Source organism: Passer montanus, unplaced genomic scaffold (assembly GCF_014805655.1).
Source record: "Passer montanus isolate IOZ18808 unplaced genomic scaffold, ASM1480565v1 scaffold22, whole genome shotgun sequence".
NCBI classification, from domain to species: Eukaryota; Metazoa; Chordata; class Aves; order Passeriformes; family Passeridae; genus Passer; species Passer montanus.
The window spans coordinates 2,392,683-2,416,790 of NW_024366815.1; the positions used below are offsets into that span (position 1 = coordinate 2,392,683).

The window sequence follows — 24,108 nt, forward strand, 5'->3', positions numbered from 1 at the left end:
CCCTTGCAGAGTGCTACATGGGGAAGCAAAAATTTTATCTGTTATGTCTTTTTATAAGTATACCAAACAGTATTAATAGAGGGAAGTGTTACCATTCTGCTAAAAGAAAGCTTAGCAACCATGCTAATGGTTATTATTTAGACTTGTTACCTTTTCATAGATATTTACGAAAGGCCCATTTTCAATTTGATAGATCAAGCAGTTGTAGAACTGAGTATCGTCCAATTATACTCAGTTGTTTAAAGTGTTTATTCTAGGATTTAAGGTAATCATCAGACTTGCAAGGAAGCAGTAACATAGAGGGTTTCAGTGCTAATGGTATCTTGACTGTTGCTTTGGAAAGATTCCAGGGTGAGTAAAAGAATAGAGATACACTTTTATAATACAGCTCTCCTTGTCCACCTTCTGCTTCTAACACTTCCTCAGCTTCCAAGCATATCTATTTTCAGGATGAATGGTCTTCGAATCATGATTGCCTTGTAGTTTCAGCAGAAATTTATCTCATGATGTCTGTGGTTATTTCAGTGCAATGTGGTTCTTTGCACAAAGATTCCACAGTAATTAATTAAATTCTAAATTTAAAGTACTCATAACTTCGATACGCCAATATTTCCAAAGATGAAGGCCATAACCTTCTCTCCAGGAATACTGTTCGTAAGAGGATTGGTGGGAGAGTACCACTTGGAAATCCAGCTATTTTTTTTTTCCATGTCAAGCTTGTGGTTCCAGTAATGTTTTGTTTCTGTGATATGGTGAATGATTTCTTTTGATAGAACAGCTTGACTATTTTTTAGTATAGTGTAGTTTATGATCTTGCTTTGAGTTCCAAAGTTCTGCCTTTTAGTGAGCATGTTGCAAGGTAGAGAGAACATTCTTATAAATTTTCTAAGTCAGAAGGATTCATACATAGAGTAACTGTTCTCTGAACAACAATAAATTTGTTAAAAGAATTGAAAAAAGTAGGTAGATTTTGAGTATATCTACAACCTCAGAGAAAGGTGAAGTGAATAATTGTTTTGAAATAATCTGAATACAATGAACTAGTATACCAAATCATTAATGTAATTAGAAAGCTCTTCTGTAACTTAATATATACTCCTTTTACTACGAAAACTGTTACAAAGAAAGGAGCAAAAACATCCTGATCGCACTTTGTTGGACTAAAGAGATTGTGAGCCAGTATATTTGGAACTGAAACAAGCTTCAGATCTAGGTCTGTAAGATTTCAAAGAAAGATATTAGTCTGATATTTTGGTGAAGTCCTAGATCCCTGTATTTTTCCCCCCAAAAAATGCTACTCTCTATTGAATGAATTTTGAATACTGATGCCTTAAAGGATATGAAGTATATTTCAATTGATATTGTAAAACTTCATCTGTTCATTTTGGGACTCATGACTTAACGAAGAATCTAAATGCAAACTTGCATATATTCAACTGTAAAAGAGAAGATCTGAAGACATCTGCTTTTAGAGGTTCACTACTCTCTTCTTACCTCACTTACTCTTAATTCTTGTATAGCTGAAAGTGAGTTCAAGATTTTATGAAGCCCTCAGAACCCGGTGGTATGTTTCAGCTTTCAAATTTTTTTAGCTATTATGTCAACTTAAAAAGTTTTTATACTTATTTGATGGAGTTTTTTTCATTATGCTTTATGAAGGCAGTGGTACTATGTATTCATCCTTTTTGCCCTAGTTCAACTGGATGTTTTCTTGTGCTTAGAACAGCTTTTTTAGTCCTACATGCAGAATCTCATAGAGGCAAAGTGGTAATGATAGAGTCTAGTTTTGAGGCTCACTTTCAAGATGTACTGGAAATAAGAAGAAATCTGTGAGTGATCTGTAACTCTGTCTGCCATCACCTTGCCATCTAAGAAAATAAAACTACGAAGAAACTACCCTTTCTTCTCAGGCAAGATGTCAAGTTCCTAAAACATCAGTATTCTAATGCCAAGATCAATGAAGAATGTGCATCAGAAGAGCTATGTATTTAGAGGGAATATGTGTACCAAGTTGTGATGTGATCATCTACTTATGTGTTCTCAACTTAAAATTTGACATTTTGGATGATGAAGCATTTTGGATGAGCAGCAGCATCTTGAGCCTGGTCAGTTACAGAAGTCCAAGCAAGAAAATTTGCCCTACTTGAATTGTTTTGGTTGTTTGTTCTTGGTGCCTTCAGCGTGAGGGCTCTGAAAGGTGAGTTTTGGTTGATCCAGCTGCAGCTGTCTAAGGCATCACAGCTCGTGGCCATCTGCTCCTATAGTAGGCATAAGAGAGGAAAGCATTTTCTTGCTTAAAGCTGAATCATTCAGCCTGTTGGGTTAATGCTAACCACCTTCACTAGTGCCTTATGGTGATGCATTAGACAGTAGTTATGGAAATATGAATGCATGATCCCTTCTGCTACAGATGGTAACTTCAGTTAAAGAAATGGGGCAGATCATGAATAACAGTAACATCTTAAAGACTATTGTTAGATCACCATCCGAGCTTTTCAGGACCTTTTTCAGTGTGCCTGGCATTTCTGGATTAAAATGACAAGGCTGACCAACTTTCTCATAAGTACACATGTTTCTGAACTTAGATTTCAAAATGTAAAGGGTTTTAATTGAGAAGTAAGGTAACAATGTGTGTGGATGTATGTATATTTGTTCTAATCCGTAGTGAAGAAAAATTCATCTGTGTAAGTCCTCATATGAATCCAGCCATTGCTGTAGCATAGAAAAAGCAAAAATCTCCATGCTAAAAAGCTGCATCTTTGATTTGGAAACTCGATTTTGCTGCACATATCTATCATAAAGTGGGCATTCATTCCTACAGGCTTCTATTGGGCTTTGCAAAATTCTTTATTTGCAGTTGATCAGTTTCTGCATGGAGTTTATTGTACCTGTCTTTACTGTCTTCCAGTCATTAAATCTTGTACAAAATTTTTGAGTTTTAGAAAGTTAGAGATATCCAAATAGATTTGAGGATTAAAATGATAGGGAAAAAAAAACCTGTTCATATCACTGGAACTGACCATGTTACTGCTTGTTATTGTGACCTAATTTTAATTTTGGAGGTGATCCTTGAAAGTATTTCTAAAGAAGAATCTTCTAAAAATTTACAAGAAATTGGAATTCATATATTGTGATTCTGGTTTACAGTTCCAGAGGACTGTGTGGGTTTTTTAATTGACATTTATTTCCCTATTTCTTGATTGCATCCTCCTTACTGTTCATTCACCTGCTCTGAGTGGAAGAGCTGGTTCATTGCATCTGGTAATAAGGCACAACAAACCTAGGCACAAAGTAAGGTATTTTTCTTGCTTTGCATTTGTGGTCTAGGCATTTCAGCAATAGATCTATGTTTAGTAATTCCTTAGACTTACAATGTATTCCCTGATTACAGAGAAAGTATTTTTTTTTCATCAAATTATGCAGTGGTAGTTGAGAAGTTAGAATCTAAGCTTTAGTGCAGGAAGAGCATCTAGTTTGCATGGCAGAAATTATTTTTAGTTTAGAGTTCTGTGTTGGTAATATAAATGGGTTATCATTTTATATGGGTAGAATATACTCTTTTGGATACTTCCATGTGCTTCTCATTGCTGTAAATTCTGCCAAATTGCAGGTGGTTGGCTTAATTTTCCTGTATTCTGTTCCTAATTTTTTTGTATAAACTGAAAGGCTTATTGCAGAGTCAGGTTCTTGACAAAAAAATTATCACTACACTTTGTGTTTCCTCTATAAAAAGCATTATAATTGCAAAGGGAAAATTACTCAGATTTTTAAGTGTATAGTGGTCCCCCACCTAATATGCATGTGTTAAGGTAGAGACTACAACCCTTGGTTTAATGCTTTATTTCAAAGAGAAGCATGGAGGGGGGGAACAGTTACTTTTATCAGTTTTGTTCATTGTTTGTGTGTTCCCTGACTAAAATATGTGTGAAGTCCAGCTGATACACTGAACCAAGTAGGGAAAACCTCTGTCATAATCATTGCAGATCCTTGCTTAGTACTTGCATAATAAAGCAGGTTAGATCTGCAGAAGGTATCTTCTCTAGTAGTATTCCTCAAAAACTAGTTGTGGAGCTGCACCCTAACTTTGACTTTTCAGACTTCTGCCTCAAGTGTAATTGAGTAGTTTGGGGTTTTTTTAAATGGGGTGGGTTTTTTTGGTCCTTATGTATTCCAGCTGCTTTATTAGGTGATTCTCTTGGGAATGATACAGGACCTTTGATTTCTTATGTTTTGAGGGAGGGTTTTTTTAATGATTAGCTGGCATTTGTGGGAGACGGACAATGAATGGTAGTCTGAATACATGAAAAAGTGTTAGTTAGAGAAGTCCTATTCTTGCTTTTAAATTCAGTGGATTTTGTGTGCACATCCATGTTGTGGAGGATTCATTGTGGGAGTGGAAGGGAATGGACTTACTTCACTGAACATTTATCAGTTTTTATATATAATTTGTGATTTTTTTTCTTTTTTAACTTGCAGATAAGCCTCTAAAGAAGCGAAAACAAGAAAACAAACCACCAGAGGCTGGAGGTGCTACTGGAGGAAATAGAGCAGCTTCTCAGGAGACAGGTTCTGCAGGAAATGGGGCACGGCCAGCACTGATGGTTAGTATTGATCTGCAGCAAGCAGGAAGAGCAGACTCTCAGGCAGCAGTAACTCAGGATTTGGACACCATCAAAAAACCTGAAGAAATTAAACAGTATAATGACGGGTTTGTGTGTGTTCCCCAAGAAGACACTGTTGGAGTTCTTAAATTTAAACCTGAAAACCATCCAGAAATTTTCAGGAAAAAGTCAGACTTTGAAAGTCAAAAGACAGATATCCAGCAAAATGAAAACAGACAAATGGAATTCCAGCAAAATGAGAGCAGACGGTTGGAAAGTAAATACAATGAGAGCAAGCAGTTAGAAGTGAAACATGAAAGCAGACAAATGGAAATGAAACAAAATGAGAACAGACAGACAGAATTGAAACAAAATGAGAGCAGGCAAATGGAGATGAAACAAAATGAGGGAAAACAAAATAATGGCAAACAGGAAATACGGCAAAGGCCAGAAACGCCAAAACAGAAGAGTGAAGGCAGACCTGAAACACCAAAACAGAAGAGTGAAGCGAGGCCTGAAACACCTAAACACAAACATGATAATAGGAGGGACTCCAGTAAACCTTTGTCAGACAAGAAAATTGAAATATCTAGGCACAAACTAGAGGTGAAATCTGATCCTTCAAGGATGAAACCTGAAGGTCGGCCTGATCCAACAAAACCGAGGCCTGATGGACGCTCAGTTTCTGATCCACCAAGGCGTGACCATGATAGCCTTAAACAAAGATCTGAGGACAGGGCGGAGTCAGAGAGATACAGAGGAGATCCATCCAAGATCAGAAGGCCTGAATATTTGAGATCCTCAAACAAAAATGAACATGATTCTAAGCATGGTCTTAAATCTGATGGTTCAAAACCTGAGAAATTTGAAAGGAAATATAGGCATGAGTCTGGTGATTCAAGGTTTTCTTCTGGGGATCAGAAATCAAGGCCAGACAGCCCTCGTATTAAACAGGAAGGTAAAGGGGATTCTAGCAAATCAAGACCTGATAAACCTGGTTTTAAGTCACCAAACAGCAAGGATGAACGAAGGACAGATGGTAATAAGAGTAAAGTAGATAGTAATAAAGCACATGGTGACAATAAAGCAGAGTTTCCCAGTTATTTGTTGGGGGCAAGATCTGGTGCATTGAAACATTTTGTCATTCCAAAAATCAAGCGTGATAAAGATGGCAATGTTACTCAGGAGTCAAGGAAAACTGAATTTAGAGGTGAACATAAAGACAAAGTAGAGAAGATTGGGCTAGTTGAAGACCTAAATAAAGGAGCTAAGCCTGTAGTTGTCCTTCAAAAGCTTTCTTTGGATGATGTACAGAAATTTATTAAGGACAGAGAAGATAAATCAAGGGGCTCTTGTTTTAAACCTAACAAGAACAAGTCATCCAAACCTAATAAAGGTAAGATTGATTTAATATTAATTGCATTATATCTTTTACATTTGAGTTCTTGTAGATTTTCTACTTCCGCTGTTAGAAATTAAATGCAAACATTTGATAGTTTATATGCTTGCTTGTATGGTGAGAAATAAAGTGAAACTCATCTAAGGACTTGTCATTATCAGAAATCTTGCTGCAAATGTACCTGAAATTATTTATTTCTACAGTACAAGTACTTAATCTGGCAACACTGAAGTGGTCTTAAGATGTTCTTCAGCTGCATTAGTTTTATATATTAATTTATCTGGTGAAATGTAACTGTTGTGTGTATAATTTTACCTGGTTTAGCTGTGTCTATATAAAGGACTGCCACTACTATAAATATTGTAGCTGGAATGATGGGAAATACTAAGTATGCAAGCCCTAAGATTCTTTTTGTATTTAATTTGAAGTGAAATGGGTTTTTCCAAAGCATGTTTTGACATGGTGGTAGTAAGAACATAGTTGCAGAGTCCCATCTACCTCTTTAACACTGTAGATACAAATCAGTTGAGGAGATCCCATACTTGAGAGTTTGTGACAGTAAGTTAGAAAAAGGTTTGGTCTGTAGGAGACTTCTTATATCATTGTCTCTAGTGTCTGTTCTATGCAGAAAGAAGAGAGCTGAACTATTAGCTAGCATTTTGAAATTAGTAATATGGACAGGAAATAATTTAGAGTAGCTTGTAGGTTTGATATTTAACTGATTGTCTCTTTTGCAGATTTTACACTTTTTTAAAATAAGATCCTTGTTTGCTTGGTGCTTTCATTTTGGCTTCTTTGGTTTCAGACTGAAGTAGATGATTTCACACTGAAATCAGTATTACTTACTGGTCAGGTTTCCTTTTTCTAACATTTAACATTAAAGAATTTAAATTTCTTATATAGTTGTGTTTATAGAGTTGTTGTGTCTTAAAATATACAGACAAAAGCCAGAGAAGGGGTTTACAGCTGTATGCAGGATGATGTATAAATCCATTTCCAGGTGTATAATGAATTCAAGATGAAAACATTTTCTTACATAGCTAATCTGGTAAGAAATTATGTAGAAATCATCTTCATGAATGTATGACTATTTTATGTGCACCTGTAAAGAGATGTTTTCTGTATCATTAATTTCATGCTATGCCTGTTTTCTATCTACTAACCAGTTTATATTAACTCTAAAAAGCCTTAATAATAATTTGTGATGTATTTTACATATTTGTAAAATATTAGCCTCCTTGTTAGGGATTTCTATTTGTCCTGGAAGTAAGAACATTATTCCTGTTCCTTTCTGAAGTTCAAAAGAGGCAAAATTTCAATTTCAAATAAGAGGTATCTAGAGTTAGCCATAAAATTATGATGTCTTTGCTCTCAGTTTAATCTGAAGCTTTCAGATGAAACCCTTATGTTCTTGATAGGAAATGCTACAAACTTTCTGATGGAACTCAGGTCTAGTCTCAGTAGGATAGATTTTGAATTCACACATTTTTATGTGCAGAAAATCAGTTTCTTACAAAGCTTCTGAACAATAGGCAGTGCATGTATGCTTTCCAAAATGTTTCTGAATTACTTTTTTCTTGTAGTCTGTATATGTCGTTATGTATGTAGAATGCTAGTAATGTGTAAAGGTTTTAATCACTTTTGGTGTGATTCTAGTAGCTGTCACAGATGAGCAATGCATTTATTTTAACGTTAGGTTTATAATTTCTCTACAATGTTTTTCTGCAATTTTTTCTGAATTCATCATTTTCTTGCATTTCTTGCATTTTGAAGTAACTTGGGACACGTTTTACAGGGAAAAATGGTTTAAATCTGATATGAGTATTTTTGCAGTTGTATTCAGAATGTGGTTCTTACAATGATACTAGAAACAGGTTTCATGAAAAGAATAATGTAACTATTTTTATCTTACAAATCATGTTATGAGTATTCAGCAGTCAGATTTTGGAGAAAGTGTCTTTGAACTACAGATTTTTGATGTGTATATTTAGTTCTGTATTTTTTTTTTTCTGATAACTTACTTCCTAGAGCACATTATGCTAATTAACCAGGTGAATTCCAGTGTTTGAAAAGATACATATATTATAAAGTTATCTCTCTTTGTAAGGCAAAGTCTATTTGTCAACAGCTAACTGATGCAGATGTATCCATGCCACTGATACAGTGTCCTCAATCCAGTTGAAATAGTGTTCACAGCTTTACTTGGTGCCATTTTTAGTTATAAACTTTTTAATACGCTAGGATCTGTAATTTTCATATGTCTTCTTTTAGTTCATCCTATACTACTTAGTAGATTGTAGCAATTCTTTTCCAGTGTTGCCTTTTAGCATCATTATTCAACTTCTCACATGCCTCTTATGCCATGTAGCTTAGTATATTTTACTTTCTCTTATTTCATTACCCTTGTATCTCTTGTCCTTTCTTTTTTGCTTTCTCATCCATCCCTTCCTCAAGAAAATGTCTTCTCCTAGATTTGTCATGTACAACATCATTGCTATAATTTCTCTGAAATGCAGTTTAAAATACGGTTGTACAGCTAGTTCAAAACACCATTTAGATAGTTGTTCTGTCTTAAGGGGCTAATTCCCATTCATTACAAAACTCAATAAAACTGACTCACATGAAGTTACAATTTTTTGCAAACTGAAAGTCCATACAATTTTTTGCATTGTTTTAGAAAATTTTAAATTTTAAAATCATGACTTTATTTGCATTGAACTTCAAAAAGACAAGGTAATGTTGTCACCAAATTGTATAGACATGTTTGAAATTTTATCAAGTTATGAATGGGAGGGATAGCCACAGTATTTAATCAATCCAAGAGTCTCTTTAGGCATTTAAAAGGAAGAAGTAATTTTTCTTGCTCTCATTCTCTCTCTCCCCTGATCATTGAGCTTTTGTCTGAAAGATTCAGTGTATCTCAGAAGAAAATTATGGGGTTTTTTCATAGTATTTTTGTTACAGGGTCTTGTGGTGAAGTCTTGTGGCCAATTTTGTCCAGGTCAGAATGAACTGTGGCATTTTCTTTGTCTGATTTTAACATTTTATCTTGGTTTTAATGCAAATGTATGTTGTTGTGGGACCCATGAAACTTTTCCCTTTAAGCTTGTGCCTTCAATGAGGAGGTCATGTTTGCTGTCCTTTCTTTTCAGAGCTTCAGTGAACACCTTCTCTTGCAGCTTTTTTAGAGCTATGCTGATCAGCTGTGTTGGGATGGGAGCTGTTAGCAGCTTCACGGTTACTACATTCTGAACAAGACAAATTTTCCTTTGTTAAGTATAAGTAATGAGAGAAACTGTACAAGGTGTCTGTAGGTTGTCTATCTGTACAAGATGTCTGAGTAGGTTTATACTATGTTTAAAGGATTGTCTTCGCAAAATAAGTGTCTTTCGGATCTTCCTATATCACCTAAAGGAGTTTGTTGTCTTAAGGGAAAAAAAAAGAACTTCTGATCTGAATGCCATTCCTCCATTTTGTAGATTGTTGTGTGATTTAATGATCTTCACAACACAGAACTGAAGACATAAGGTTTTGTTGCTCACTACAAATCTTCCTAAATATACTATGTTTCCTGTTGCTCTGATCTGAAATTTGAGTAAAGACTTGACATTTCTTTGAAGGTGCTCTTCATACAGGATCAGCTAAAAATCTTACTGCTTAATCATCTCCGTGTCGCTAAAACAATGCTTCTGGATTCTTCTGTGTTCTCTGCTTACATGGTTTGTTTGGGGGTTTTGGTTTGTTTGTTTTTACTTCCAGGTGACTTTTTCGGAGCCTGTAGTAACTCTGATTTGGTGTTTGTTTAACTTGACAGTCTGTCTTTGGGTTCTAGCACAGTTGGAAATAGTTTCACTTGCAAAACAGCAATCCGTTTTCTTCTAGTAGTGACAAGAAAGGGAGTATTTCAGGATGAAAAGCTGTATCCAGATTGTGTAGGCTCAGTTGAGTGAATTTGTTATGCCTCTCACTGATTTCTAGTTAGTGTAGCCAAAATACTTAAAGATGCTTAATGTTAAAGATGAAAATGGTGGGCAGAAAGGAAGTACCAGTTCTAAACCTTGTTTGAATCCTACATGTACAGGAATTCTATAAGGGCAAAATTGGGTTATGGATGTTAGCACATCAGATTTTAGAGTTCACACAAATTTGTTTCCAAAATAAAAATTTCTTAATGCTGAGACAGAAACCCCTAAATCAGATGGGCCACAAGGAAATAACTGGAGTAAAACATACTACCTTGGGAAAGGAGAAGTTTGAAACTCAGTTTGCTTCCTGTATATTGTGCTTTTGCAAAAGTTAGCATTGTGAAAGTCCTCAGTTCCTGTCTTGAAGTTCTTGGTAGCAACTGCATTTCCATGTGTCAAGGCCACGTATATTGTGCTTTTGCAAAGGTTAGCGTTGTGAAAGTCCTCAGTTCCATATATCTTGAATTTGAAATTCCTGTCTTGAAGTTCTTGGTAGCAACTGCATTTCCATGTGTCAAGGCCAGAGTAGTAACCTGCTGACCATCTTGCATATGGATGCAGCACCAGGTGGATCTGTAGAAAATGATGCCACATTTCAGATGAAAAAAATACTGTATTTCAGCATTTACAGCAGAAAATTCATAACGATTTTTCTCCGCTCAAATGTTTAAACCTTCGTCAAACTAACATTTAATTGTAATTATGGAAAAACAGCTGTGACTTTTATAAGAGTTCTACAGTCTTCCAGTTTTTTCCTCTTTTCTGATATATTAACGACTACCTCCTCTCATCATGACTGGACTAGAAGAGGGATTGGCTCACCCTTGTGCCATTAGAAGTATTTCAAGATACTTGTTGGGTTTGCAGAGGACCCACTTTAATATGCACTTTGTTCATTGAGCCCTGATTATTTGGGGTTTTTTCCTGGATTAAAAGGTTCACATCTTGAAAAATATTCCAAGCATTGTTTAGTTAAATGTCTCATTATATATAACTTGTTAAAGTCTAGGAAGATCTGATTTCTCCAACATGCTTTGGGCTGGAATGGTTTTGCTCCTACTTGCAGGGAATTTTAAGGTATGGTGTGTCTGTCCCATTCCAGAAGGTAGCTGGGATTTGTGTGGGCATTGTACAAACTCTCTGGGGCCTTCATTTTTGGTGCTGGTTTTTCAGAAGTAGATGTTGGATAAGCTGGTATTGGTACGTAGCAGGAATCAGCCACTGCACACTGGAGTAATTCCTTATGTTGATCTGTTACTGATAAGAGAGGTGACATTTTCAGCACAGAGCCTTGCCTGGTGGCTGCTTTCCTGCTATTTGTTTCCTACTTTAGACTTTGCTACTAAGAGAAACATTTTGATTCTTGCTTCTACAGTATTTTTCTGGATAGGAAGAGTGAAGTTCACGTATGTCACATCGAATTCATAGCAGCAACAATGAATTTGACCCAACCCATCAATTTCATTATACTGTGATTCATCTAAAATATGATGCTGTGTCTGTTTGCAAATTTAGGATTGCATTGTTTAATTAGTTGATTTTTGAAAAATTACTTTGGCAAATGTAAGTGATACATGTTTATTACCTAATTTGTCAGAACAATTTCTTGAAAGTCCGAAACTGCTCTTGGTTCATGGACATTGAAGGTTGATTGAGTTCCTCTTGCTTCTGGGAATAGCAAAGGCTATTTTGAGTAAATAATTTTTGCAGCAATGCATTGCAATGTGTAAATGTGGCCCAGCAATTTGTCTGATGTCAATTACAGTATGCAATGCAGACTTGTTCGTGTGTCTAAGGATCTGAAGGTGGATATTGATCTTTGCTAATGTGCTGTGATATGTGCTTGAAATTTTTGGCTTGAATTTTTTTCTAGCCAAAGGATAAATTTGACTAAATACAAGTGCCAAAAAGTTTCATATTTGCTTCTAGAGAATTAACTTTTCTGTTGCTGAAAATTGTCACCTTTCTAGGTAACTCTTTTCATGTAGGAAAATTTAAACCCTTTACTTAAAATTTGGGCTTTATTTTTTGCTCTGTGGGAATACTACCTGCAAACAGAAAAAAAAGAGTATGAAACATTTTTTTGTCTTTCAAATTACTGAACTGTTGTTTTCATTGAATAACTTTTCTTTAAATATGCATTCTGTTTAATTTTCTTCCGAGCTTTTTCCTGTACTATTTTATATTTAAAGCTAAAACATCAGCAATCTTTTGTTGTCGTTCCTTATGTAATTGTTATCTTGAAGAAGCAAAACTAGTAGCTTCACACAATATTTTCAGTGATAAGGACTGAGAATGTTTCTATGCAATAGTAAGAAAAATAAGCAAGTATTCTTGATGTGCTTAGAAGTCACAGATAAGATGTAAAATAATGGTTTTAGTTTGCCTATTCTCTGCAGACATTTTAGTTGTATTTTATTCCTTAAATAGAAGTTTTTGTTTTATAAGAAGAGAAATTCTGAGGAATAATCTGATTTTATTTAATTAAGGTCTTTTGTCTCAGGCCTAGTAAGCAACCAGAATACATGGCTGGAAAAATACATTAGTCATAAATTTCAGATCCCAACCATTAATCATTATAGGGTCAACAAATGGTTTGGGTTAGAAATTATCTTAAAGATCATGTAATTTCAACCCCCTGCCATGGGCAGGGGCACCTTTCATTGGGATCAGGTGCTCAGAACCCCATCCAGCGTGGCCTTGAACACTGCCAGGGATGGGGCATCCACAACCTTTCTGGGCTATTTGTTCCAGTACCTCACCCTCTCAGTAAAGAACTTCTTTCCAACATCTAAATTAATCTCTCCTGTTTTGTTTTAAAATCATTCCCCCCTGTCTTATTGCTATCTGCCAATAAAAGCCACCCTCCCTCTTTTTTTGTAAGCCCCTTTTGAGTACTGAAAGGAATTTTGATAGAAGCACATTGACAGACAATTGCATGCTGGGTTTTGCAACTGTACAAAATACCATAACTTCTTAAAATAATAAATTGAGTTGGCCTAAATTTTAATGCATATGTTCAAAAACAATGACAGCAAAATTCAAAAGCACTCCCCCAACACCAATTCATAAAAGCAAGGGAGTTTGTGCAGCATTATATTTATTTCAATTGCCAACCTTGCTTCTTTTTATTCTGAGTACTCTTTGTTTTTTGTACAGCATCTTGGAAAGCTAGGCTGCTCTAGCCTCCTTTTTATCAATTGCTATACAGACAAAAAGTCAGCAATAAAGCCAGCAGTAAGTTCCTATAGCAATCATACAGCTTGAGAACATCATTGATGCCAATGTAAATGTGAGTTCTCTTGGCATCTTAGGAGAGAGTGTGTGTTGGATATATCCCCTGCTCTCTGCCTAGGTATTTCAGAATTCCCTTTTGAAATATCTTCCCTCCTTCTAAAAGTTTTATTTCTTAAGTATTTTGTACTATTGTAAAATTATTTTTGAATCTGTGTTTCTTAGCTGTGGTTAATGATGACCTCTGTTGTGTCATGGAATTATTCTGTTGCCATGTCCAGATCCTTCTCTGACCAGCCTGTCTGGGTCCCATCTTTCAAGGCCAGAGCTAAGGACTGGAGTAAAAGCAGGGAGTCTGAAACTCCTTTGTTTTTAGGCTGGGAGCTTTTCCTTTGTGCTACTGTCGGGGCATATGAGGAAGAATTGTTTTTAAAAAATACGTTAGAGCAGCTTCCATGAAATGTAGGACATACGTCTCCCAAACATTGCCTTTCTCCATCCTGCTTAATTTATTGAAGCAGAGAATTCCTGTGTGTGCAGCCCCTTGGGTGGTGGTGAGGGCATCTCAGTCTCCACTCTTTTTCTGGCATGACTGAATGTGAGGTGAGCTCTGGAGTTATCCCTTCATATATATAGTCAAAAGATGAGGGTAAGGCACTCAGTAGAGGGTTATATCCTTTTGGGTACATTCTGTAGGAGGTAGCTGTATACCCTTCTGTAAGCTTTACAGCAGTGAAGGGGAGAGGGGAGACGAAAGAGTGCAAATGTCCTACTCAGTTTGTTTTCACCAGTATTGATTTGATTATGTGGTTTTCAGCTGATAATAGGGTATTGAGATAAAAGTGGAACTTCCATCATATAAGCAGATATGTCCTCCTCAAAACTTAAATTCACCTATAAAAATTACTGGGATTTCCCTGTGTTTCCCCTTCTGTTCCTGAATCTGTTCAAGGCACAAAATTATTTTAACAAGTGTGAAGCTGATGGGCAGCAAACTTATCTACATAGGCTCACTGCACCATATAAAGAACACACTGGAGCATTTTAAGGGAGAACCTGGTGGAAATGATGCAATTAAATTTGCACACTTGAGAAAGAATCAAAGTTTTTTCAGCTTTAACCAACAATGTCTTTATGGGTTTATAGACGCTTATGTGGCCATTTGCATTCCAGTGCTTAAATGCTATGCTGTAACAATAGTTAGCTATTTTAAAAGGATGTTTATTTTCTAAACAGCCTATAACAGAGAGAAGTACTTCTGTCCTTTTTTTTTTCCTTTTAATTCTTTATCTAAAACACAACTTTATCTGTTGACAATTTGCAGTAGATTTAACCTTCGAGTCTCTGCTTTTGTAGCTACAGTGACATGGCTATTTAACAAGATAGCAGCACTCTTCTTATAGAATAAGGATATTTTATTTCATTTAGCACAGGTTTCAAAGTTGGTTGAGCTAATCCAGAAAGAAACTGCTTTTCTTCCTGCACGTATATGCCTAACATAAGACGAAAGTAAGAATGTAAGCTTTTATTAGCAAAGGGAGGAATATCCTTTATCAAATACTCAGGATATTTATGGAAGGTGAGCTTAGTCTCTGTGAATTAATAACAAGACTGGATATATTAGTCATCAGCAAAATAAGAAAGGTCCAGTAGAACGTAATGTCTTTTATAGCAAAAGAGGAGCAAGAAAAGGGCAAAATTGAGCTGGAGTCAGTAGGGGTTTTTTGTAATGTCCAAATGAAGTTGAGTGACAGTTCTCTAGTATAGAAATTCAGTGGTCAGACTTCAATTTCTTAACTCTAAGAAATGGGAAGATTCATATCCTCACCCCAAACAGGTGACATTATTCCCTTCTCAGACCCTTGTGTGTTCTTTCATATAATGTATTCATAGTTGGAAAAGGTGCATTTTAAAATCAAGATACAAATACGAATTTTCATTAACTACTTTTTTGCTTATTGCAGATAATTAGCACACAGAAACAGAAATATATGGAATATTTATGGAAAAATATGGAATATTTATGTTTCCACTGTATTAACTATCTTGTAGCTATGAAAGTAGCAATTCAGAGGTTAGATTTCTAAGTGTATTTTAATCTTGGAGGCTTATAGTTCACAGGAAATTGTACCAAGATCTGATCTAAACCATGCAGTTGTCTTCCATAGTTTGGAAAGCAAAGATAAATCATTCAAGAGAAAATAAGAGTTTATTCATGTTGATTTTGATTTCATGACAGGAACACCCTCTCTGATCCTGGAAAGCTCACCTAACCATAAGTAAGAATCATCCTCTTTTCCATAGTTGCTTGTTTGAAGCTGTTACATCAAGCCAGGTGAAACTAATATGAACACAGATTTTTAAGTCAAAAAATAATTGTGCTGTTCATATTGAATGGAGCCAGCAAAAGTCCATAAGGATATTATCTTTTTTTTAGTGTTTAACTTCTCTTGAAGGATGATCTCCCAGGATCAGTAAGATATACTTGACTTGCAAAGTCAACACAAAGTGATAATGGATCCTCCTAAAGATAACATATGCATAAATGTTAGCTCAAGCTGTTTTACAAAGTTGAAACTGCAAAACACAATGCTGAACCATTAATCAGATCTGTTCTTTTCCATTAGTTTTTTAAGCCATATGTGGAGAAGGGAAATACTACATCCTCTAGATATTTATAGAAATCTTTCTACTATACACAGTAAAAGCCTCTGAAAAGCTTCCCAGACTATAATAAGATATGAGACCAGGCTTATAGATGAATCAATTTCTCACTGAGATTCTCTGATTGATCTTTTACTGTGTTATATTTTGTAAAGAAGTGCTTGGTGAGGAAACACATTATCTTGAGGGTCAGTGGACATTGAGTAGTAGATGATGATTCATTAACGTCTTTCCTTAGAAAATTTTTGATTATAGCAATCAAGCAAAACCAAGAATTTATTCTTCTCTGGGGAGAAGAACAAACTTGCATGTAGGTTGTGGACAGCATTACACATGTTTGGAGAACCACTGTGGACGTGACTGTTCATGTATGCAGTTCTTGCTTCTGTGTCTTCCCTTCAGTCTTACCAGTGTGGAGTTTGTTAGAATGCTCTTCCTGGCAGTAAGAAAAAGATTTTGTTATTATGGTAGTTTTCTTCTGGTTTTTGTTTGTTCATTTGTTTGTTCAGGTTTTGGGGTTTTTGTTTTTGGTTGTGTTGGGGGTTTTTTTGTGTAGTTTTTTCAGTTTTTTGGTGTTGGTTTTTTGGTGTTTTTTTTTTGTTTGTTCATTTGTTTGTTCAGGTTTTGGGGTTTTTGTTTTTGGTTGTGTTGGGGTTTTTTTGTGTAGTTTTTTCGGTTTTTTGGTGTTGGTTTTTTTTTGTTGTTGTTGTTGTGTTTTTTTTTTTGTTTGTTTTTTTTTGTCGTTTTGTTTTGTTTTGGTTTTTTTTGTTGTGTTTTTGTTTTTGTTTTGTTTTGGATGGTTGGTTGTTTTGTTTTGTTTGTTTGGGTTTTTCCCAGCTGTTTGCTTTAATAGTTTCAGAAGGTTTGAAATTATGTGTAAATGACATCTGAAGAATACACATGCCTATAGTCTCATTTGAGACGTGGTGTACACTGATCACACACATTGCAGAAAATGGAGTTTGTCCATTGCTGCTGACAGTCCTTCAGCAATATATTTGGACATTCTATTATGTTATCAAGTAACTTTTTACTAAGGTCACTTCCTTTTTACCATTTAAAAAGCCATGCATGCTAGAGCCAAATGTAACTGAATAAAGTGAAGACATGGAAGTAGGTACTAGCAAAAAAATTGGAAAGTTGTAAGTGATTATACGTGGATTTGTCGATTTTAAAGAGCTTTGTGTTACATATCCTATTAATTGTTTCATAAACTTTCCCATAAACTGAAAAGGCAGTAGCATGTGTTTTATAACCTAATTCTTATTGCCATGTGACTGGATTCTTAGGTGAGCTGTATTCTTGTAAGTATTTCTTTACCAGTCTGAAAAAAAAATAATGCCTACATTGTAAAATAAGAGGTATTAAAGAAAAAATGTAGTAGGGTATTTCTAGTGACTTTTGAGCTGCCCTGACTCAAGATAGCGTAATTAATAGAGTACAATAAATATTAACAAGCTCCTGACTGGACCAAAAGAACAAAATATCCCTGATTTTCTTCACAAAGGTTGATAAGTCCTTCTCCATATATATTAGAATTGTACATATGTGTACAGTCATGCTTAGCTCCCTTGTACAGCATAAGTAAAACTCCATAGATTTGGTTGTTACAATCCGTAGCAGCTAAGAAAACTAGGTATGTGGCACACTTACTTCAGGGAGCATTGTGACAGAAAGAAAAACTTCAATGATAGCTTATAAAGAGTTTCATAATAATTCTATCTGTTCTCTTTTCTGGTGTTCTCTACTTGAATTAAAAAAAATGGGTAAGCTTATACGGTAATCTGAAATATCTGTAACAGGAGAGAGTGCAGATCAAGCAGTAGTTGAATTTAGCACTGGAGAAATAGAAACTTGAGAATTTTGAGACAGAAATAAAATTAGTTTTACAAATATTTAAAGTAGTCAGTTTTTTTCACTTATGTCTAATGAATGCTGTGATTTTTTATTTATATTTAAAGAATGAGTACAAAATAAAAAGTCAGTGGGAAAAGAAAGCAAGAACATATGTTCTTAGGAGACAATAGAATAGCCTGTGGGTTTTGTTTGTTATTTGGGGATTTAATGCAACTTTAATTCATTTACTTGTAGCGCTCTTTTACAATGTTTTTGTTTGGACAGACTTATTGTAGACTTCATGGTATGTGTGTAGTCCTGCTGATTTTAATGAAATTACCAACAGGCATGAACTTGAAAATACATATTAGAGAGCCTTGATTTACAGCCCTCTATGAATTCATCTGTATAAAGTGTCTTCAAACTTGTATATGTAAATTTTTCTGCATTCTGGGGCTGTGTGTAAGCTACTCATACACTGTACAGGCATACAGAGTATGGGGACACAGAGCCCAGATGCACAGCTCTGCAGCATCCAGCCTGGACGTGGCTGTCATCCAGTCAGCTGCTGGTACACACAGAGGAAATGGTCTGCCCATTCTGCCATACTTCTACCTGTCTGAAGTCAAGTGCATAGCCCACAAAATTAATCATTAGCTGAGAAACATGGCCAATCACACTGTGAAATGTTTTTCAGCATTTTCAAAAGCAATATTGATAATTTAGGTAGCTTTGGTACGTGGTGATTGTATAAGGATGGCAAGCTAACAGAAATAGTTAATAAGCGAGCACAATGTGAAGGAAGCAGGGACAACTTTAACTGTCACTTTACTTTGTACATGTTTCACTATGTCGCTTCAAAAACCCCAATATTTGAAGTTAAATTGTTTATTGAATGACTTGCAGAGTATATTTTGATGGTGGAATCTCATGGTAATACTCTTCTAATTCCAGTTAAAGATGTTTAAAAGGAGAAAGAAAAAAAATCCATCTTGCAATAAAAGTTAGGATAGTAACACAAAAATGGACGTAAGTTTTAGAAAGTTAGTGTAGTGATGTAGTGAATGCATTTAAAAAGTGTGTTATCATCCAGAAGATAGGGGATTTTGGATAAACGTGTGTGTATAGCAATTTGGAGGTGATTTCCTCTCTAAATAATATTGTATGCATTTGGAAGGAGAGAGAGGCACTTACAGTAAAATGTTTCTTCTGTTGATGGAAAAAGATTAACAGTTTAGTCTGACAACCTGCAAATCTCTGTAGTAGTTTCTTCAATAAATAAAAATAAGGTATCGAATAAACAAACCCCAAAGAAATACTTTTGCATTGATTTGGTTTCCTTGTGTCAGTTGGAAAAAAATTGCCTGCAAATTTCTTTCATTCTGCACATGGGTTTAATTTTGGTTTCAAAATTGTAATAATGTCGTGATATTGTCTACCTATTTATTACTGTAGAAGAGAAATCTGATTTGTGGTTCAGTTAGCTGTTTGTCCATATTCAATAAAAATGTTTCAATTTTGTTTTGAAAAAAATCAAGCAACAATTTGCCAATAGGAGGTAAGAAAAAATCTGAAGCAAAAGCTGAGTTGTCGATGATTTGGCCTGTATTCAGGGATATGACCCCACCAGTTTTGCCACAGGTTGTCTGTTCTTATTGGAAGAGGGATTATTACTGTCTTGGGTTACTATGAATAATAGTATACAGAAATGTTAATGAGCCACTAAAAATCCATAATTTACTTACAACTGTTAGAAAACCTGATAAATTCAAAGGATGAACTGAAATAAGACTAAACTTTGTGGAATAAAGTGAGGATATCATTCTGCAAAGGTAATTGAAAAGGTGATTCAAAGGTAATTCATTTATATGACTGAAAATATTTTATTGAAGGAAATGTGTATGCAATTTATTGTGTTATTATTTCTAATTGTGGTGTGGACTTCAAAAAAGGGCTGTCAAATACATTTAGGTCTGTATAACTGTGATCTAACTGATTGCTAGTGATTATCCTGTGAGTGGTTCCTGAAACAGGATTGTAGTATTCGGCCTTCTTTTTTATCTTCAGGTTCACATTTGCTCTTCTTACTTTCCACTAATAGGTAGCATAGATCAGTCAGTGTTAAAGGAGTTGCCTCCTGAGCTCCTGGCAGAAATTGAATCCACCATGCCACTTTGTGAACGTGTGAAAATGAACAAGCGCAAACGTAGCACAGTTAATGAGAAACCAAAATATGCTGAAATCAGTTCTGATGAAGATAATGACAGTGAAGAAGCTTTTGAATGTAAGTAGTACATAATTCTGTTCCGTAAGGTGAAAAAAGCTAATACTTTGTTTTTACAAAAAGATACACATCTTTTTTAAGCTGGCTACACTAAAACACAGAGTCTCAAATTTGCTGTCTTGACAACTGCCTGGCCAAGAAGCCTTGTTTCTTTTTTAAAAGAAATATTACTTCATTGCAGTTTTTCATCCAGGATGTAAAGCAGTGAGCTATTAAATTTATTTTCCTGATTACTTTACTGGAAACTGCTCCCTAGATTTTTGTTTGTTTGTTTGTTTGTTTTTGTTTGGTTTTTTTTTTTGTTTTGTTTTGGTTTTTTTGTTTTTTTGTTTTTTTGTTTTGTTTTTGGTTTTTGTTTTTTTTTTGCTTCAGTTGTGCTATAAAACATATCTTAACTATTCAGATTGAGGAAAATATCCTCTAAAGAAGTACAGAATTTACATACAAGGGTACACAGAGAGAAACTTCACTAAATAAATTCTTGAATTATTGTTAGTTTTATTGATAAGAAAAGTGGAAGATCCCCTCTTGAATTTTTGTTACATAATAAATTGAGAATCTTACTGCACAGAAGTTTCTTAAAATATTGTCATATTCGTTGAAAAATTGAAGTTATTCTAGATGAATTCTCAAAATACCATCTGTTGCTTCTACTATTCTTGAATAAATAGTTTTCAAAGGAAGAGAGGAAGCTTCTCTTTAGAGTTTTGCTGTGCAACTGAATAAAATACCTAACAAAAAAAGAAATTATTTGCCTCTAAGTTAAGAAGGCATTTCCTATTTTAATAGAAGTGCGGCTGGTTAGTTTCTATGGTTGTACAGTTAACCAGCACTGGAAATAAACTGTTAAAACAAAGTTAATCAGTTCAGTCTGAGCTATGTAGCCATGCAGGCCTACAGGAGTAACCTGATTGAGAAGCAATCTTGCGTATAATGATGTTTTCCCCAAGTTTTGGATCTTTGTTTATAGAAATCTCTTAATGAACTTTCATAAAGTATAATGTTTTGGGGCTTAATATTTCTTAAGGTCCAAAAGAGAAAGATTTGTTTGCTCTGCTTCTTAGTATGTTTCAAGTTTTCATCCAATATAAACACTGTGGTTTTGCGCATGAAAATTATAACGCTGTTACCTTTGATCTGTATCAAAGAAGCTGAAAAGCATGTCCTTCTGTTTGTTTGTTTTCCCTTTTAATTATAACTGAATAATGCTTCTCTGTGCATGAATGTGATGTCTTCAGGTCAATTGTAATCAGTCTAAATTTTGGCAAAGGAGTAATGATGACTTGCTTCAGTCAGGAGTTCTATATTCTCTTTTTACCATATAATATCACCCTTATATGATGTTAATAATTTGGAACAGTGAATTTTAAAAAGTGAATTTATGGAGCAAAGTTATTTGAGTTGGTTGGGAATGGAGAGAATTGTAAACACTTTCAAATATCTTAATCTATATAGTACCCATAGTTTAGCCATAGACATTCTCAAATACAAAGTAGAACTAGTTAAGGAAAACTTTCACAATAATAATATGCCTTGAGGAATTCTGGTTTCATTATATCCACTCAAGAGTTCTGGCCATCAGTCTAATCAATTCAGTGAATACATGTGGTTTAAAAATAAATTACAGTATTTCTTAAAGGATACCATAGAACTGAATTAAATTTAAAACAAGACAAAGCTATCAAAAGTGAAAGACCTATGGCAAGTACACAATAGATTTGAATTGTTACAAATACATGTTTCTTGATTATTCTGTTTGCTTTAAACTGAACTTAAAAAAGTTATTAGTGTAGAAAAGAAGTTTCTTTGCTTAGTTCATTAAGGGACATGCCATTAAACTAAATAATGAGAAATTAAAGATTGATGAAGTCATTCTCTTACAGTAATTACTAAATGTGATATTGCATACATGTTTGGCAGAATTGGGAAGGAAATTGGGTGTTTATATTCCAAATAGTATTTATTTATGTATAAAATCAATCCTAACTCTTGATATGTTATTAATTCTTACTTTTTTAGTCAATTTTATTGATTTCAAATAAATATTGTAGAGCAGTGATTGTGAATAGCTGCTCCAATGTTCACGTTATTTGTCTTGTAGAGCTAGCAGAACTGTAACCCATTCTGTTTTGTCATGCAGCGTTGATAAACTGGTCAATCTAAAATGCCAGAAAACAATATTGGAAGTTACTTTTCTTGTGGATCTGTAACTGGGGTCAGAATTCATCCTACAGAGTTTAGTGTTACAGATTATTTGTAAACTGAAGAAAGGGCCGTCTGCCTTCACAAAACACTGTCTCACGGGGTGAAGGAATCAGTTAAGATGTGTAAAAGCTTTCCCCATAGAACTCTTACTTTCTTCTCCAGTACATTTACTCCAGTTATCATAGAATGGTGTGAGTTAGGTTTAGGAAGCAGCCTTAAAGGTCATCTAATCCCAAACTCCCTGACATGTGCGGAATGCCCCACTAGACCAGGTTGCTCAGAGTCCAGTCCAGCTTGGCCTTGAATATTTCCAGGCATGTTACATCATAGCTTCACTAGGTAACCTGCTCACTGCCTCACTACCCTCACATAAAGATTTTCTTTCTGATCTCTAATCTAAACCTGCTCTCTTGCAGTTTCAACTCATTAACCCTTGTCCTTGTGAAAGAGTTCATACAGGCTAACCTCTGGAGCCTGTCACAATCGCTCCCCTCTGGATAGCATCCATTCCCTCAGTGCACCAGCTCTGTGTCATCTGCAGCTTGCTAAGGGTACCCTCAGTCTCACTGTCAGTGTCACCAAGATGTTGCAGTACTGGCCACAACACCTACCCCTGAGGGACACCACTTGTCATTGGTCTCCATTTGACCATAAAGCCATTGACCACAACTCTTTTGAGTGTGGCCATCCAGCCAATTTCCTACCCACTGAGTCGTCCCATATGGCTCACCATTTCTTCAGTCACAGTTAACTCTCTCAACCATTTTAGGCAGTGCTAGCACCTCTGTCATCCTGAACATGACTACTTTTCCAGAAGGAGGTCTGATCCAGATGCAGTAGATCTTGACACCTGAACTGAGTTATAATATTAAAGACTTGGACCACTTCTATTACATTTTTTGAATTTGAAATCTCTAGGGTTCATTGCAAAACAGAAATGTTCCCTTAGGGGTTATTTTATTAGTTCTGATCCTAGGCTGACTATTGATTATAACCTGGTATGTTTCTTAAGTTTCTTAATAAATTACTTGTGGTAAGAACTTCTCAGTTCAGTTCTAACTCTGTATAAATGCTTTGAGCTATTCTGCTCAGAAACAACCTTATATACAATCATGCAAAGGAGATTTTGGTAGATACACGCAATATCAGGACTGTTATATGCAGGCCCAGAAGCAATAAACTGGCAATAAACACTGCCAGTCTGGAATGTGATATTGGAATTGTTTTGATCTTTGCAGTACAGTCTGTGTAAGACATCGCTTTGGTAGCTCTGTTAGTTGATTGTGTTAAAAAATGGAAAGTCATCTGATTTGATGGAGGAAGCTACCTGTTTATCCATTTCCTTAAAATTGAGCACTCTGTCAACTTCAAAATATTCAAGACTTTCTTTGAAAGTAACAGAGAGCTGTCATTCTGCTCCTCCATTTTATTTCCACCAAATCTCTATGCAATATTTGCTCCAACTTCTGCAACATTCACTTTTGATGAGCTTTTTGGTCCTGCATGAAAATTAATTAGAATAATTATCTGTGGTAGAGGCTTGCTGTTTGTCCCAGAATTATGACTCCAGTTTTCTCTCCTTTATACAAATTTCCTGCAGTATATACCAAGGCAAAATTTAAGTTGTCTTGGCAAAACAGAATATCTTCTAGGAAATAAATTACCAAGTGTCATTGGAACTCATTAGTGTGTTAGATGCACAAGGCAATCACTGAATTGGAATAAAGATACCCAGTAACAGTCACAATTTAGAAGACTGAGGAAATTATGTTCATATTCTCTTATAAAAGGATGAAACTTACTTTAATTTGTTCAGCTTTGCTTACTCAGCTTTTAAAAAGACAATTGTCCTGTAAATTCATATTTTTAAATGTTTTCTGGTATTTTTGCCAGTTTTAAGCACAGTTTTTCTGTAATTCA

General features: G+C 35.2%; 1 protein-coding gene across 10 annotated transcripts in view; it reads left to right on the top strand.

Moving 5' to 3' along the window:
• Positions 1 to 24,108, top strand: part of NIPBL (NIPBL cohesin loading factor) — a 153,707-nt gene that overhangs the window by 92,997 nt on the left and 36,602 nt on the right. For 8 of the 10 annotated variants that reach the window (XM_039709678.1, XM_039709677.1, XM_039709679.1 and 5 more), the window contains 2 exons: positions 4,477 to 5,997; positions 19,801 to 19,983. In XM_039709678.1, the coding sequence (XP_039565612.1) occupies positions 4,477 to 5,997; positions 19,801 to 19,983 (1,704 nt within the window). Of the gene's footprint in view, positions 1 to 1,941; positions 2,198 to 4,476; positions 5,998 to 19,800; positions 19,984 to 24,108 lie in introns of those variants that run through there. The other 2 variants (XM_039709684.1, XM_039709683.1) reach the window with 2 other exon arrangements.